At 49.2% G+C, this 15023-nt stretch overlaps 1 protein-coding gene across 1 annotated transcript; it reads left to right on the plus strand.

Moving 5' to 3' along the window:
- The first annotated feature begins 427 nt into the window (after positions 1–427).
- Positions 428–12987, plus strand: PHYH (phytanoyl-CoA 2-hydroxylase). Its single transcript, XM_064142923.1, has 9 exons — positions 428–643; positions 2138–2193; positions 3311–3421; positions 3535–3700; positions 4338–4419; positions 6324–6505; positions 7239–7388; positions 9157–9288; positions 12037–12987. Exons 1-9 carry the CDS (start codon positions 437–439, stop codon positions 12088–12090), a joined length of 1140 nt encoding a protein of 379 aa, XP_063998993.1. The 5' UTR covers positions 428–436; the 3' UTR covers positions 12091–12987.
- Positions 12988–15023: the final 2036 nt, after the last annotated feature.

The following is a 15023-nucleotide window of genomic DNA, read 5'->3' on the forward strand; positions in this document are numbered from 1 at the left end:
AAGCTCCCACAGTCTCCACAGAGGCAGGAGAAGGCAAATACCGTGCGGGGCCTTGACTTGGTGGTCTGTGCCCGAGCACCAAGCGCTGCTCCCTGCCCAGGGCTGATGAAATGCGGGCAGCTCCTAGCTGCTGGCAGGGAAAGGGGAAAGGCAGGCAGTGGGCGGACGTGCCAAAGCACGTGCGGAGCTCTCCCCAGCACCGCCCCAGCCTGCGGCCGTCCCGCCCCGCTGCGCGCCCTGCCCGCCCCGCTGCGCGCCCTGCCCGCCCCGCTGCGCGCCCTGCCCGCCCCGCTGCGCGCCCTGCCCGCCCCGCTGCGCGCCCTGCCCGCCCCGCTGCGCGCCCTGCCCGCCCCGCTGCGCGCCCTGCCCGCCCCGCCGCGCACCCTGCCCGCCCCGGGCTGCTGCCGCCGCTCTGAGCATGCACAGCCGCCGGCGCATGTGCAGCGGCTCGGGGAAGCTGCGGACGCCAGCGGGGCCCGGCTGCTCCCGGCTCTGCGGCTCTGTGTGTGGGGTCAGGCTGAGGACGGAGCCGTCAGGCTGCCCGGGCATGATGGAGCAGGTCGGGAAGCGGTCGGGGCCGGCGGCTCGGCTGGACACCATCCTTCGGCACCTCTCGCCAGGGCTGGGAGCAGCCCCTGTGCCTGTATCCTTTCCGTTAAGGGATCGGGGCGGGGAAAGCGAGATGTTGGCTCCATCGAGTCGGGACTCTGCTTCTCGCACCCCAGCGAGCTTTGCCCATCGCTCCCCGCACCCTGGATGTTTGCGTGTGCCTAGGCGCCGAGGAGGGGATCCTTGGTGTTTTGCCCCACCAGGACTCCGTGCCCGGAAGGGACGCACGGGCAGAGCTCCTACTCTGTGCCCTAGTTAGGGGCCGTGAGGTGCAGAGCGGCCGTGCCCCGGGCAGCCCCTCGGCACCAGGGCAGCGTTTGCCCTGACAGCCCCTATGGGTGTCTGGGGTCAGCACCCGTCCCACCCTGAACACCTCTTGCCGCCTGGTGCTTTCTTCCTGAGCTTCGGTCCTGCAACCTGTTGGGTACTGCTGGTGACCTGCCGTGCTCTTGGCAGCCCCACGCGGCACATACGCCCCAGTGCTGAGCAGAAGGGTTGCCTGCAGCGAGTTATCCTAGGGATTTCTGAGTTTGGGGGTGATAAACTCTGTGAGGCTTAGCAATTGCACAGCAAGTCTCAGACTTTGTTGAGGGATTCAGATCTGACAGCAGCAGGGAAAGCTTTGAAAGTTTGGTTTGTGATAGGAAATGAGTTGAAGGCTGCCATATAGATCAGAGAAAGGAAACCAGGGTTGAAGTGTTCACGTTGGCCTGTCCCAAAAGTGAAATGAAGATTGCTTGCTGATAAGATTTGTAAAGCTGCTGCTGTAAATCTTCCTTTACAAAAAAAGGTATTTTGAGATGGTGCTGATTCTGAGTGAGAGCCAAATGCTGGCAGGTTAGCTCTGAATTATAATACATTGGTGAAGAGGATGTGATGGATGTAGAATCAGAATGGTATGGGTTGGAAGGCACCTCTGAAGTTCATCTAGTCCAACCTCCTCTGCAGTCAGCAGGGGCATCTTCAACTAGATCAGGTTGTGCAGTCCTCTGGAGCCTCACTGAATATCTCCAGGCACGGGGCCACAATCACCTCCCTGAAAAGCCTGTTCCAGTGTTCCACTACCCTCATGGTAAAGGCCTTGTTCCTAATATCCAATATAAACCTACTCTTCTCTAGTTTGAAGGCATTTCCCCTCATCCTAGCACTGCAGGCCGTTGAAAACAGTCTATCTCCAGGTACTGGAAGGTCACTATTAGGTCTCCCTAGAGCCTTCTCTTCTCCAGGTTGATCAAGCTCCCTCAGCCTATTCGTGTAGTGGAGGTGCTTCATCACCTTCATCATTTTCGTGGGCCTCCTCTGGACCTGCTCCATCAGGTCCATGTTCTTCCTATACTGGCACACTCCAGCATGCCCACATCCCTCATGTAATAGGGGCTCCAGACCTGGATGCAGTACTCCATGTGGGGTCTTACCAGAGCAGAGTAGGGGGGGAGAATCACCTCCCTCAACCTGTTGGTCACACTTCTCCTGATGCAGCCCAGGATCTGCTTCTGCTTGAGTGTGTATTCCTTAATTCTCACTCCAGATAAGTGTTCCTACTTCAGCCCAAGTTAGTGCTGTTGCTCATCCAGGGCGGTTTCGGTAAGCTGTTTATTCCTTTGTTGAAGAGATAGAAAAGAAATAACCTGCAGAACTCAGTCCTTTTTCCACCCTAGCACATGCGTTGGTCATAGAATCATAGAATGGCTTAAGTTGGAAGGGACCTTAGAGATCATCTACTCCAACTTCCCTGCCATGGGCAGGGACACCTCTCAACTAGACTGCAATGCTCAAGCCCTCATCCAACCTGGCCTTAGACACCCCCAGGGAGGTGGCATCCACAACCTCTCTGAGCAACCTGTTCCAGAGTTCCATCAGCCTTGTCCTGAAAAACTTGTTCCTAAGATCCAGTCTAAACCTACTCTCTTTCAGCTTCAAACCATTCTCCCTTGTCCTGTCGCTAGACACCCTCATGAAAAGTCTCTCTGCAGCCTTCCTGTAGGATCCCTTCAGGTGTTGGAAGGCAGCTATAAGGTCCCCACAGAGTCTTCTCTAAGCTAAGTCTAGGAGACAGCTCCTTCAGCCTGTCTCATAGCAGAGGTGTTCCAGCCCTTGGATTCTGTTTGTGGCCCTTCTCTTGATTCTCTCCAACAGCTCTGTGTCCTTCTTATGATGGGGACACCAGAACTGGATGCAGTATTCAAGGTGGGGTCTCAGAAGAGCAGAGTAAAGGGGAAGAATCACCTCTCTTGATCATTAGACATTGCATAGCCTTCTGTTTTGCAAGGGTATTCCCCTTTGTTTAGCTGCAGTTCAGTTGAAAAGCTTAACCATGCATCTTGAACATGTCTGAGGGATAACCCTACTGCAGAAACTGTTCAGTGTCTCTGTTGAGGCTGAAGCTGCTGTGGACCAGTCCCAGCTTTCCTGCTCACTTCTCCACTTGAGAGGGCATGAGGGAGATGCTTTGAGTTCCATCACAGAAATATTGGGAGGCTGTGGGCAGAAATGGTTCACAGCCATGGACACGGTGCTGGCTCAGCTGGGACACAGGAAATGCTGCATGCCTGCAGAGCTGAGGTGGACATGCAGGTGGGGAAGGTTTCTCACTGATTCTTCCCAGCAACTGATGATGCCTTCCTCTTCCTACCAGGTCTCACTGATGCTGCTTCAGTTGTTCTGCCCAGCCTTACTAATGTGTTTCTTCTGTGTGTCTCAGCTACACCCTGGACAATGATGTCCTCACCGTGGAACAGAGGCAGTTCTATGAAGACAATGGGTATTTGCTCATTAGGAAGCTCGTTTCTGATGAAGACATTGAGCGCTTCAGGTATGGGGCACTTGCCTAAGGTGCTGGAGGGCCCTGTGAGCAGCATCATCCTGAGGAAGCTCTGGGTAGCTAGATGAAGCTGGACTCTCAACATAGACTTCTTTGCTTTGCAGGAAGGAGTTTGTGAGAATCTGTAAAAGAGAAGTGAAGCCACCAGGAGCTATGATTATGAAAAATGAGTCCCTGAGATCCCAGTATGGTCAGTCTGAAAAAGTTGTCAATAAAGTGCAGGACTTCCAGGAAGATGAAGAGCTGTTCAGATACTGTACTCTGCCAGAAGTAAGATAAACAACAAAAATGAGGGGGGTGTTGGAAAAGGCTGTATAGAGTGGCTCTATGGTTTAATGCCTGTGGAAAGAGGCTTTCTCTGGTTCCACTGAAGCTGTGTCCCTTACCCTTTAAGTCCCTCTATGGGTCTCACATAAGTACATACATGAGGAAGGAATACAATCTGTCTTTTAAGAGTGTTCTGCATGAACGTGGGATGGATGGTGTCAGGGCAGAAGACTTAAAGCACTGATCCTGTGCTTCTGTGGTGTGGAGCCAATCAGGAATGCAACTATCACAAACCATGCCAGGATGGCAGGACAAATGAGCAGCACTTTTTGAATGTCTTATCTAGGCAAAGCATCTCCCTCTGTGGCAAAGAGCTATAGCCTTGTCGAATTAGGACCTCCCAATCTTTTCAACCCCACCCAGCAGCCTGTTGCACCAACTCCCATCTTGGCTTCCTGCCACCGTGTCCATTTGTGTGCCATGCCAAATCTCGCCTCCTGTCCTGCATCCTTCCCATCCCAGTGTCCTCCCCCTCTGCCCTAGTGCTGAGCCAAGCATCCAGATCCTAGTGCTTCCTCAGCAGTCTTTCCTCTTGTCTTTCACATTTCTGATAGTTTTTCTAATGCTTTCTTCCCTGTAGGTCCTCAAATATGTTGAGTGCTTCACAGGACCAAACATCATGGCAATGCACACCATGCTGATAAATAAACTTCCAGATTCTGGTAAGGAGAACTTGGATAAGAGATAAATAGAGAAACTGTCGAATGCATGCTGTCCATCTGGCCACAACCAAAGAACCATAGGATGGTCTGGGTTGGAAGGCATCTTAAAGATCATTTAGCTCCAACACCCTGCCATGGGCAGGGACACCTTCCATTAGACCAGGTTGCTCAAGACTCCATCCACCTTGGCCCTTGAGCACCTCCAGGGAGGGAACATCCACAACCTCCCTGAGCAACCTGTTCTAGGTCTCACCACCCTCACTGTAAAGAGTAACTGAAAATCTATGAGGCCACTTCGGTAATAGCTTGTTGTTGTTTTTCACCTTGGCTTAGTGAGATAACATTTCTTGTCTTTCGACATTCAGTGGAGGCTTACTTGCTGAAGTTGGTGGCTGTCTTGGCTGCACCACCCCTGTGTTCTAGGCAGGCAAGTGAGCTCCCTATTCAGCCAGCTACACCTGCTTAGAGGCTCAGGGTTTAAAGGAGGAGGTGCTTTTTAAGCTCAGCTTTTTGCATGTGCTGGAAATGGCTCTCTCCTTGGGCTTCAGTGAAACGCAGTAAACACAGAGCTCATCCCTCACTTGGAGTTTGTACACTCCTGGTCTCACTGACAGTTGTGTGCCCAGCGCTTGATACTTGAAGAGGTGCCAAAAGAAGAACGTGGAAGCCTGGCTTTGGCTTCTGCTGCTGGAAATTGAGATCATGATTTATACAAGGGCAACAGGCAAGGAGAGACCAGGTCAACCATTTAGAGTTGTTCAAAATAGTTTTGACTCTGCAGAAGCTGTTTTGGTTTAGCAAAGTTGGAACCTGAGCTGTGTTCCTTATTCTCAGGTGTGCAGCTTCTTAGTGGGTAGGTAGTACATGGAGTTACTCAAACACTGAGTTTGTTCTGGTGTCTCTGCCTGTCATCTTAACTACTCCACAGAAAGCTGTGCCATTCTGGTTTGGGAATGCAACAGGACACCATTGTAAAAGTCAGAGTAAAACCAAACCAATAATGGACAAGAAATGGGAAGCTGCTCCATGTTTGCAGTCTCCACTTGAATGGAGATTTGATATTTCTGAGGAGTACTTTAGGAGATAGGTAGATCTCGGGAGAGTTTTTGAGGTTGCCTAAAGTCTAAATACTATGGCAAATGAGGCAAGTTAAAACATCCTAGCTGTATTGATTTGAGGAGCAAATTGAGTGGTAGAAAGCCCCCAGAAATAATAAAAAACTGACTGGTTTGGTGTGGATGATGTCTGCATTTCCATGGTGGAAAAAGAAGTAACAGACAAAACTTCAGAAGTATGCATTTTCATTTAGTCTTCGTGGGGAAAATACCTCTAAGGTGAAGGCTAAGAGTGCTGGGGAGGCTGCAGCCCATAAATTGTCAATTGTGGTTTTGTTTTAAAGGCTGAATAGACATGTTGGGTGCAGCACAGGGAGGGTTGATACTGCTTTCAACACAGCTGTAGATCAAGTGACTACAGCATGGCTGATTGAAAGTTTGTACTGGGACAGGTTTGTGCAATGCTGTGCTGGTTGAAGTTCACAAAACTGGAGAGCAACCAAAGTGAGTGATGAAAACTTGGCAAGGGGTTGTTGATGGTGAAGGCCAGCAACAGGAGTCTTGTATGGGACTGCACAGCTAAGCAGCCTTCTGGCATTCACTGTCACCTCATGCCATTGCTGACCCAAGAGCCACCACTGTGATTTTGGTTCATCTTGGGATGGAGTGCAAGCTAACCCATTTGTCTTCCAAGGCAGTGGTGGGCTGGAGCAGACACTGAGTATCTAAGGTCTATCCAGTGGCAAGCAGCAACTACTAAGATAGGGTACAGCAAGTGCAGTGGTTTAAAGGGACAGAAAACCCTGTGTCGTGTTCGATGAAGTTGATGCTTTTGAACATGTGTTGCAGAGAAGCAGACTTTTCTCCACCCCATGCACCAGGACTTGCACTACTTCCCCTTCCGGCCTGCCGACCTCATCGTGTGCTCCTGGACTGCTATGGAGAGGGCTGACGAAAGCAATGGGTGCCTCATCGTGCAGCCAGGGACACACAAGTTGACCCTGAAGCCTCATGACTACCCAAAGTGGGAGGTAGAGCATCACTAGTGGCTTGGAATGGACACGGCTGAGGGAACCGCATTTTGGCTGGGGAGGGCTCACCTGAGGCGGTGATACGCAGGTGATAGCTGAGATTTTCAGTGATGGGTTGTCTCAGACACCACCTTCTTGCTTTGGTTGCCCTTGCTCCGTGTAGCCTGGGTACACTTGCCTCTGCTCCCACCTTCAGGGCATGCCATCATAAACACACCTAACCATTTCCCACTGCTTTTGCCAAGTCTGAGGACTTTGTCCTGTCAGTTTGTTCTTTCCTAGTGAGCATGTGTACTGTCCTGAAGAGAGGAAATTGGGTAGTAAACACTGAATGAGGTGAAGTATCAGGCAGTATCTTTTTCTTAAGAAGGCTGCTTCCTGACCTGGTCCTGGCACTGGTGATAGTTATACTGGGAGGAGAAGGCTGGATTCCAGTAGTGGCATCAGGCCATACTTGTGGTATTCCCCAGTGCTCTTCTCTGTTCTCTCCAGCAGAGGAATGTTCTTGTCTGTTTGAGTCGAGCTTCAGAAGAAGTATTCTTTTGCTGTATCTATAGTAACTACAAGTAGGAAGACTTGTAGACAGGTGGGCAGGCTATTATCTGAGCATACAGAACACACTGCCTAGTCCAGGGGGGAGCAGAGCAGTAGCTGTCCCTGCTGTCCTATGCACTGAGAACTGCCATTGGCTCTACTTCTATCCAAATTATTTCAACTCAAACATTTTTTCTAGGGTAAAACCAACAAACTTTTCCACGGGCTGCTTGATGAGGATGAGACAATTCCCAAGGTTCACCTTGTCATGGAGAGGGGAGACACAGTGTTCTTCCATCCCCTGCTCATTCATGGCTCTGGGATAAACAAGACTTCAGGCTTCCGAAAGGTAGGAAACATATCTTTTGGTATTCTTGATTTTTTTTAAAAGCTGATCAAACTATCCCTCCCCTTTTACTCCCCCTTCCTCTCTCTCTCCCTTCCTCTCTCCCTTCCTCTCTCCCTCTCTCTCTCTCTCCCTTCCTCTCTCTCTCCCTTCCCCCCCCCCCTCTCTCTCTCTCTCCCTTCCCCCCTGTCTCTCTCTCTCTCTCTCCCTTCCCCCCTGTCTCTCTCTCTCTCTCTCCCTTCCCCCCTGTCTCTCTCTCTCTCTCTCCCTCTCTCTCTCTCTCTCTCCCTCTCCCTCTCTCTCTCTCTCTCCCTCTCCCTCTCTCTCTCTCTCTCCCTCTCTCTCTCTCTCTCTCTCCCTCTCTCCCTCTCTCTCTCCCCCTTCCTCTCTCTCTCCCCCTTCCTCTCTCTCTCCCCCTTCCTCTCTCTCTCTCTCTCCCCCTTCCTCTCTCTCTCTCTCTCCCCCTTCCTCTCTCTCTCTCTCTCTCCCTTCCTCTCTCTCTCTCTCTCCCCCTCCCTCTCTCTCTCTCTCTCCCCCTTCCTCTCTCTCTCTCTCTCTCCCCCTTCCTCTCTCTCTCTCTCTCCCCCTTCCTCTCTCTCTCTCTCTCCCCCTTCCTCTCTCTCCCCCTTCCTCTCTCTCTCTCTCTCTCCCCCTTCCTCTCTCTCTCTCTCTCCCCCTTCCTCTCTCTCTCTCTCTTTTGGCTGGCTGTACTTGCTTTTCCAATAGCTCCTTTTCACTTGGTGTCTCATCTCTGAATAGCAGGAGCCTCTGTCATCCAATAAATAATGTTTATTTATATGCCAACATGGCAATTTTTTCTATTAAAGATCTGACTACACATGATCTGTTTCTTTGGCATTATGATTACTTAACCAAAGCAGATAAAAGTGGCCTCCAAAGGCCACTTTTCTCAGCAGTGGATTCACCCAGTCATGTGAGGGAACTGTAGCCTCCAGTGTAGCCACTAATAGCAGTGCAGGGATTTCCCCTCTTGCAGTGCAACACAGGCTGTTCTATTTTGATTTTATTTTGCCTCCATCAATTACTACCTGGCCTGGTAACATCTGCTGGTATGGAATTCCTTCCTCCTGCAATCCTGGCAGCAGAGAGGACAGCAAGTACTGGGAGTCTCATCTGCTGGCTCTTGCCTGGTTAGTGGAGCAATAGTCGTGTTTGGTATCCCACAGAAGCACAAGAGCCTCCTCTAACTGTGCCAAGTCACGACATTTGTCTGCCTTCAGGGTACATCAGTGAATGTTGTGGAGCTCTCCAAGACAGATTATGGTCCAGCACCCTTAGAGGGGTGGCACACTCTCACCTGCAGCTGATGTAGCTTGTGAGAGAACAGCTTTTTCCCATCAGGCACTTCTATTTATTTCCTCCAGACTTCTGCTTAAGCAAGAACCAATCTCAAAATGAGTGGTTTTATGAGCCCGAGTGCAGGAAGTAAGAACCTTTATTGAACACACAGGTCTGCTCTAGCCCTGACTTTCCCACTCTACCAGCTGGTGTTCTGAGATCAAATAGCACATTTCTAACTGGAGAAGTGTTTGGGAGAGGAGGGAAGGAAGAGGAGCACATCAGCAAGCCAGAGTACTCTCTAGTAAGAGTATTTAAACAAGTGAACATTCTCAGGAGAGCTGGAGTAGAAAGGAGGAAGGACTTAGCTGACGTGGTCTGTAAGGAGGGGATGGAGTGTGCATGGCCTGGGGCGCGTAAGGTGTTTTTTCACTTGTGATGGTAGCAAGTGATGTTTCGTTTCCTCACACAGAGTATAAGCTGTCATTTTGCCAGCTCAGAGTGCTACTACATTGACGTCAAGAACACGACCCAGGAGCACCTGGAGAAAGAATTGGCTGAAATGGTTCAAAAGAAGTACGACACCGCTCATCTGAAACTCATGGTAAGGCCATGCAGAGCTCTGTATTCCTTGTGACAATCCAGCTAAATTCCCTAAGTTTCTCTCATTTGTGCTTTTAGCTGTGTTCAGTTCAGCAGATAAAGCTATGCCAGGCAGAGGTGCTTGGCAGAGTTAAAAGACCTGATATTCAGAACATCACCAGCAGGCCTCTTGAAGGCATTTTGCACATAACAATAGAATGGAATAGAATAAAATAAAATAGAGTCATCCAGGTTGGAAGAGACCTCCAAGATCATCCAGTCCAACCTAACACCCATCCCTAGCCAATCAACTAGACCATGGCACTAAGTGCCTCAGCCAGCCTTTTCTTGAACACCTCCAGGGACGGTGCCTCCACCACCTCCCTGGGCAGCCCATTCCAGTAGCAAATCACTCTCTCCGGCAAGAACTTCTCCTAATATCAGGCCTAGACCTCCTCTGGCACAACGTGAGATTGTTCCCTTGTTCTGTTGTTAGTTGCCTAGCAGAAGAGACCAACCTCCACCTGGCTACAGCCTCCCTTCAGGTAGTTGTAGACAGCAGTGAGATCACCCCTGAGTCTTCTTTTCTCCAGGCTAAACAACCCCAGCTCCCTCAGCCTCTCCTCACAGGGCTGTGTTCCAGGCCTCTCACCAGCTTTGTAGCCCTTCTTTGGATGCATTCCAGTATCTCAACATCCATCTTGAATTGAGGGGCCCAGAACTGGACACAGTACTCAAGGTGTGGCCTGACCAATGTTGAGTACAGGGGCAGAATAACCTCCTTTGTCCTGCTGGCCAGTAGGGCCGCTTCTTGCTATGCTGGGCAGTTCCTTCACATCCATTGAGCTCTAGAGGTTCCTCCTCCAGTAATGTTTGTCAAAATGGGTCTTGTGAACGTGCTGGGGACCCTTCCAGTGGTAGCTGAGCTGGTGCAGATTAGATCAGCACTTCATTTTGTGATTGGTGGTGTAGTGTGAGGAAGACCCACAGGTTCTGCTGTCTTGGTGGATCACCTCTGAGGCTATCCACGTGCACTTCTTACATGGGGTCCAGACTTTGCTCTGCTCGGCAGCACTGGAAGGGGTTAATGTGGCAAGGCAGGATCAAGGATCAGGGTGAAGTGTGTGCAAGCTTTGCCCTTTGCTGCACCTCCCAGTTTGGTTTGTTGTGGAGAGTGTGTCTTTTGCACTTGTCTTTGTACTGCATGATGTAAACAGGAAGGTGTGGTCCTCTCATGCCCTAATTCAGAAGTATGAGAAGGTGCAGCACATTTAAGTGCTTATCCACAGTTTGTATGACCACAGGTCTTCGTTCCCCCTCCTAATGGCAGGTGGATTTTCCTCCTCAGCTGAATAGCCACATCTGACAACAAGAGGAGACTGATTCTTTTTGTTGTTGTTAAATATAATCCCACATCAATCGCTTTAAAACCTAGGTGTAGTGGGCAGCAGTTCTCTTTTAGAATTGCCTCTTTTTCAGCTACAATATCCAAGGCATTCTGGAGGACAGGAGGTTTTCACTTTGGGGGGATTTGTTGTTTTTTTCACAGCTGTGCTTTGCAAGCCTGATCTTACCTGTTGTCTGTAAAGTTACAACTTGCTTGACTCTTGATTCCTGGAGTTATTTAGGGGCACAGTGAAATCCAAAGCATAGTGAGGCTCTCTCCTCATTCTGAGTGGAAAAGAGGTTGTACCCATAGAAGCCTCAGATGAGTTTCTGTGTTTTCATGTAGTTGTAAGCACTTTTTAACCAAAGTTGAAGTGCCCAGCTTTTATGTTTCACCTTCACAAGACTAGTGATATGATAACAACTAAGTAATCCCCACACAGGCAAACTGAAGTAAGAGCATGCTGGAGATTTAGCTCTGTGAAGCACACAGTGGTTGTCTTCTCTGCTTTACTATCTGCAGCAATGCCTGCTCAGCACCTGATGTTTGGCTGAAGGCTTGCATTTATATCTGCTATTTCCTGCTGGTTACTGCTGCATGAGGAGTTGCTCAGCTTAGAGAAAACTCTGTGGGGAGCTTATACCTGCCTTTCAATACCTGAAGGGATCCTACAGGATGGCTATTAGAGGGACTTTTCATAAGGGTGTCTAGCAATAGGACAAGGGGAAGTGGTTTGAAGCTGAGGGAGAGTAGTTTTAGACTGGATCTTAGGAATAAGTTCTTCAGGACAAGGCTGATGGAACTCTGGAACAGGTTGCTCAGGGAGGCTGTGGATGCCTCCTCCCTGGGGGTGTTTAAGGCCAGGTTGGATGAGACTTTGAGCAGCTGAGTCTAGTTGAGAGGTGTCCCTGCCTATGGCAGGGAAGTTGGAGTAGATAATCTCTAAGGTCCCTTCCAACCTAAGGCATTCTATGATTCTATGATCACTTGCTTGTGGACAGCAGTATGCAAAGTGAACTTCTCTGATCACCTAAAAGTACTACCTTGTGGTAGGCATTGTGTGCACAAGTTAGCAAGGGCAATGTTCTGTGTGCTGCTCGTGTTTTGCCTTCTACTCTCTTCCCAGAATTGAACCACGGGCATCTCACCATCTGTGTTAACACCTGCAAGGAACCTGTCTCCTGGGGGTGGAAGTTGCACCTCCCCTTAGCTTGGCTGTTCGTGATGTTTGGGATTTGAAGCAATACTCAGTGAGAGTGTCAGTATGGCTTCTGGGTCTGTCACTAAGTTGAGGATGCTCTCTTTCCATCTCTGTAAGCTGGAAGCCTGCTCACCATTTTTGCTGTCTCTCAAAGCTTTTTTTGTCTCATTTTTGTCTTGAAGGATATTTGGAACTTCCGAGCGCGCCTTGTGCAAGGGGAAAGAATTAACCTGTAGAACAACCTCTGAAGAGAAGGATGAAGGACACGTACCCGAGAATGAGCTGCACTGGTTGGAGAGCACAGGTGTTGACCTCTGTATTGGTAACTTAGCCAAATGCTACACTGCAAAATCATGTTATGCTAATAGAAAGTAATTGCACTGAGGCAGAACAGCTGACGCACATCAAAGTAAATCTAGCCTAGAAAAAGAGAGGTTTGCTGTGGTTAGCTGAAGAATTAAGGTCTCCAAAGAACACCTTCACTTTCTTCATGTTTTCATTCTTGCTTTTTAGAAGTTCCTCATGACCTATCTTTGGAATGATGCTATTTTAACATAAGATTTTATGCAAGGGTATGGTTTTTAATGTTTCCAACATATTTTTCTATGCAAAAGAAATCAAATTAATCAGAGTTTCATGCAAGCTCTTAGTAAGAGCTCACATGAGAAGTTAGTACAGCTGAGGATGAGGATATTGGTACCAACAGAATCAGAGGGAGCAATCACTGACATAAAAAAGGGCTGGAACGTGGTTACTAGCAGAGTTCCTCAAACGCGACCTGGTGTGGCATTGTGTCTTACCAGCAGCATAGCACAAGTGAAATACATGGCTGGCAGGGTTGGGAGCTGCTGGGCCAACAAATCAGCTTCCTGTTGGCCTTTAGCCAGTTGATCCAAGGCTGTGTGAAGAAATCCTCCCCTGAGCCTGGCAGGTCTGGGAAAGGGAACCTTTTGCTGCTGCCAGGTCAGGGCAGTAGTTGGATGCTCTTTGGGATGCACTGGTGGCAGGATGGAGCAATATGCACTGAAATAATCCTCTTGCCTTTCATATTGGTTTTCCTTGCTTTCTGAAAGATTCTTTTGCTTTCAGAATCATTTTTTTGGAAATCCAGATTAAATCAGAGCAAAAATGCATTTGAGAGCTGTGTTGTATTATTTCTGCTGCTCAGAGATTCTGGTGCTGGCTGTGTCATTGAATACCCCAAAGCAAAACAGTGATCCCCATCTCCTTTCTACTCCCCCCTTCCACCTTAAGAAGGTTCCAAAACAGTTCCAGAGACTGCACTTGGTAGGATCTTGTGGCTCCTTCTGCTTTCTTGTTTGACAGCTTGGCAGGTCACTCAGGTGAGACAGATCAGGTAGAGTCCTGTCTTTTTCCCACAGGTCTGCCTAGACAAGTAGCTGCAAGTTGAAGCTGTTGCAGCCATTTCATGCATGACAATATAATGCAGAGCAGGAGTTTGTGCCTCTTCCTGCAGCATCCCTGGGTTTTCTTGTTTGGCTTCTAAAAGAGGTGAGGTCTGAACACAGTTGTTGTGTGGATTTTAAACTCTTGGTGCTGGGCTGAAGCATCTGGTCTGTTCCAACCTGAAGGCAGACAGACTCTCTGTCAAGTTCTGGCTTGACTGCAGCACAAGAAGTCTGATGTGGGGGGAGACTTTAGGACAGCCCTCATCCTTGCTCAGTGAGCAGTTGCAAGTGTCCTGGTTCCTGCATCTTTTCCTGTGTATAACCCTGACACTAATCCTGCTCTTGGAGAGCTGTACCATGATGCCACTCCAGACTTAGACCTTCTCAGCCTAGTCTTTGCTTGCTGCATGGGCCTGAGAGACTGATGTCCAATGAACTGGATGCTTCTCCCCTGACTTTGCTGAGCTCTGGCACACAGCTTAGCTTATGGTCTCCTTGGGATTTTTGTGAGGACCAAGAATGTCCTGTCTGGCTCACAACTGGCATTCTTAGTGTAGCTGAGGTGACTGCTGATGAAGCTGTGAGCACAGAGAAGAGCTACAGGTGTCCATAAGATTCCCAGTTTCCAGACTGAATTTCTCTTGTTATGGATAGGAGAGAAGGAAAAGAACTTTGGCTTAAACATTTTCCCATCTTTGTCTGCAGATTTAGGCTTAAATTTCCTTTTTCCAGAAGAGCAAACCCATTAGGGCCTTTCAGGTCATCTATAATCAGCAGCTGTCTCACCTGATGGGAGACCCATGTCCTTGCTCCATTCTACAATAAAGTTGAGCATACTCTGAAGTCTGAGGAGGATGAAGCTTAGCCAAACTCCCCTTGACTCTGTGCTAGGCCAGCTTGGCTCCGTCCTAGCAATGCCATAGAGTCTGATCCTTGTCCCTCTGAAATGACCCTGGGCAGAGCCAGACCCAGCAGGGCTTCTTGGTTCCTTCTCAGCAAACTACATCCTGATAGGTATGGGACCATGTTCCTGGGAAAGTAAGGGTCTAAAGCACTTCCTTATAGGGCATTTGAGCAAGGTCTGGAGTCCAAAGGACACTTCATCAGTCCATGTAAATATGACCTCCTGTGTTAGTGATCTACCTGCTAAGTGCTTTCTTGTGCTTGTTCCCACTCATCCCAGCCAGCAGATTCTGCAATCACAGGTTTCCAAAGCCTGTGCCACACCAGTGGAAATTCACATCTCAAAAATCATCTGTCTACAGGAGTTGGCTTTGGGTAAGAAACAAAACCAGCACCAGCAGTGCGGTGTAGTTGTTGTGAAATGGCTGGGAGAGCCCAGCCTGCTGGGGAGCTGTGATGGGCTGCTATGAGAACCTGGTGAGCAAAAAGGGAGGTCCTTTAGCAGTGCATGTGCCAGGAGAGGTATAGGCTGGATGTTAGGAGGAAGTTCTTCCCAGAGAGAGTGATTTGCTATTGGAATGAGCTGCCCAGGGAGGAGGTGGAGTCCTCCCAGGAGGTGTTCAAGAAAAGACTGGACAAGGCATTTAGTGCCATGGGCTAGTTGATTGTCTAGGGCTGGGTGCTAGGTTGGACTGGATGAGCTTGGAGGTCTCTTCCAACCTGATTGATTCTGTTCTATTCTATTTACAGTAAAAGGGTGGTAAGTTTTAATTGAGCTGACTTAAGTTACTAAACCTAAACTGATTAGTGCAGAGGGAGCAACTTCTAGAGGCTTAGTTTTTCCTCACAGTGCAAAA

Source organism: Pogoniulus pusillus, chromosome 4 (genome assembly GCF_015220805.1).
Source record: "Pogoniulus pusillus isolate bPogPus1 chromosome 4, bPogPus1.pri, whole genome shotgun sequence".
Classification (NCBI taxonomy): domain Eukaryota; kingdom Metazoa; phylum Chordata; class Aves; order Piciformes; family Lybiidae; genus Pogoniulus; species Pogoniulus pusillus.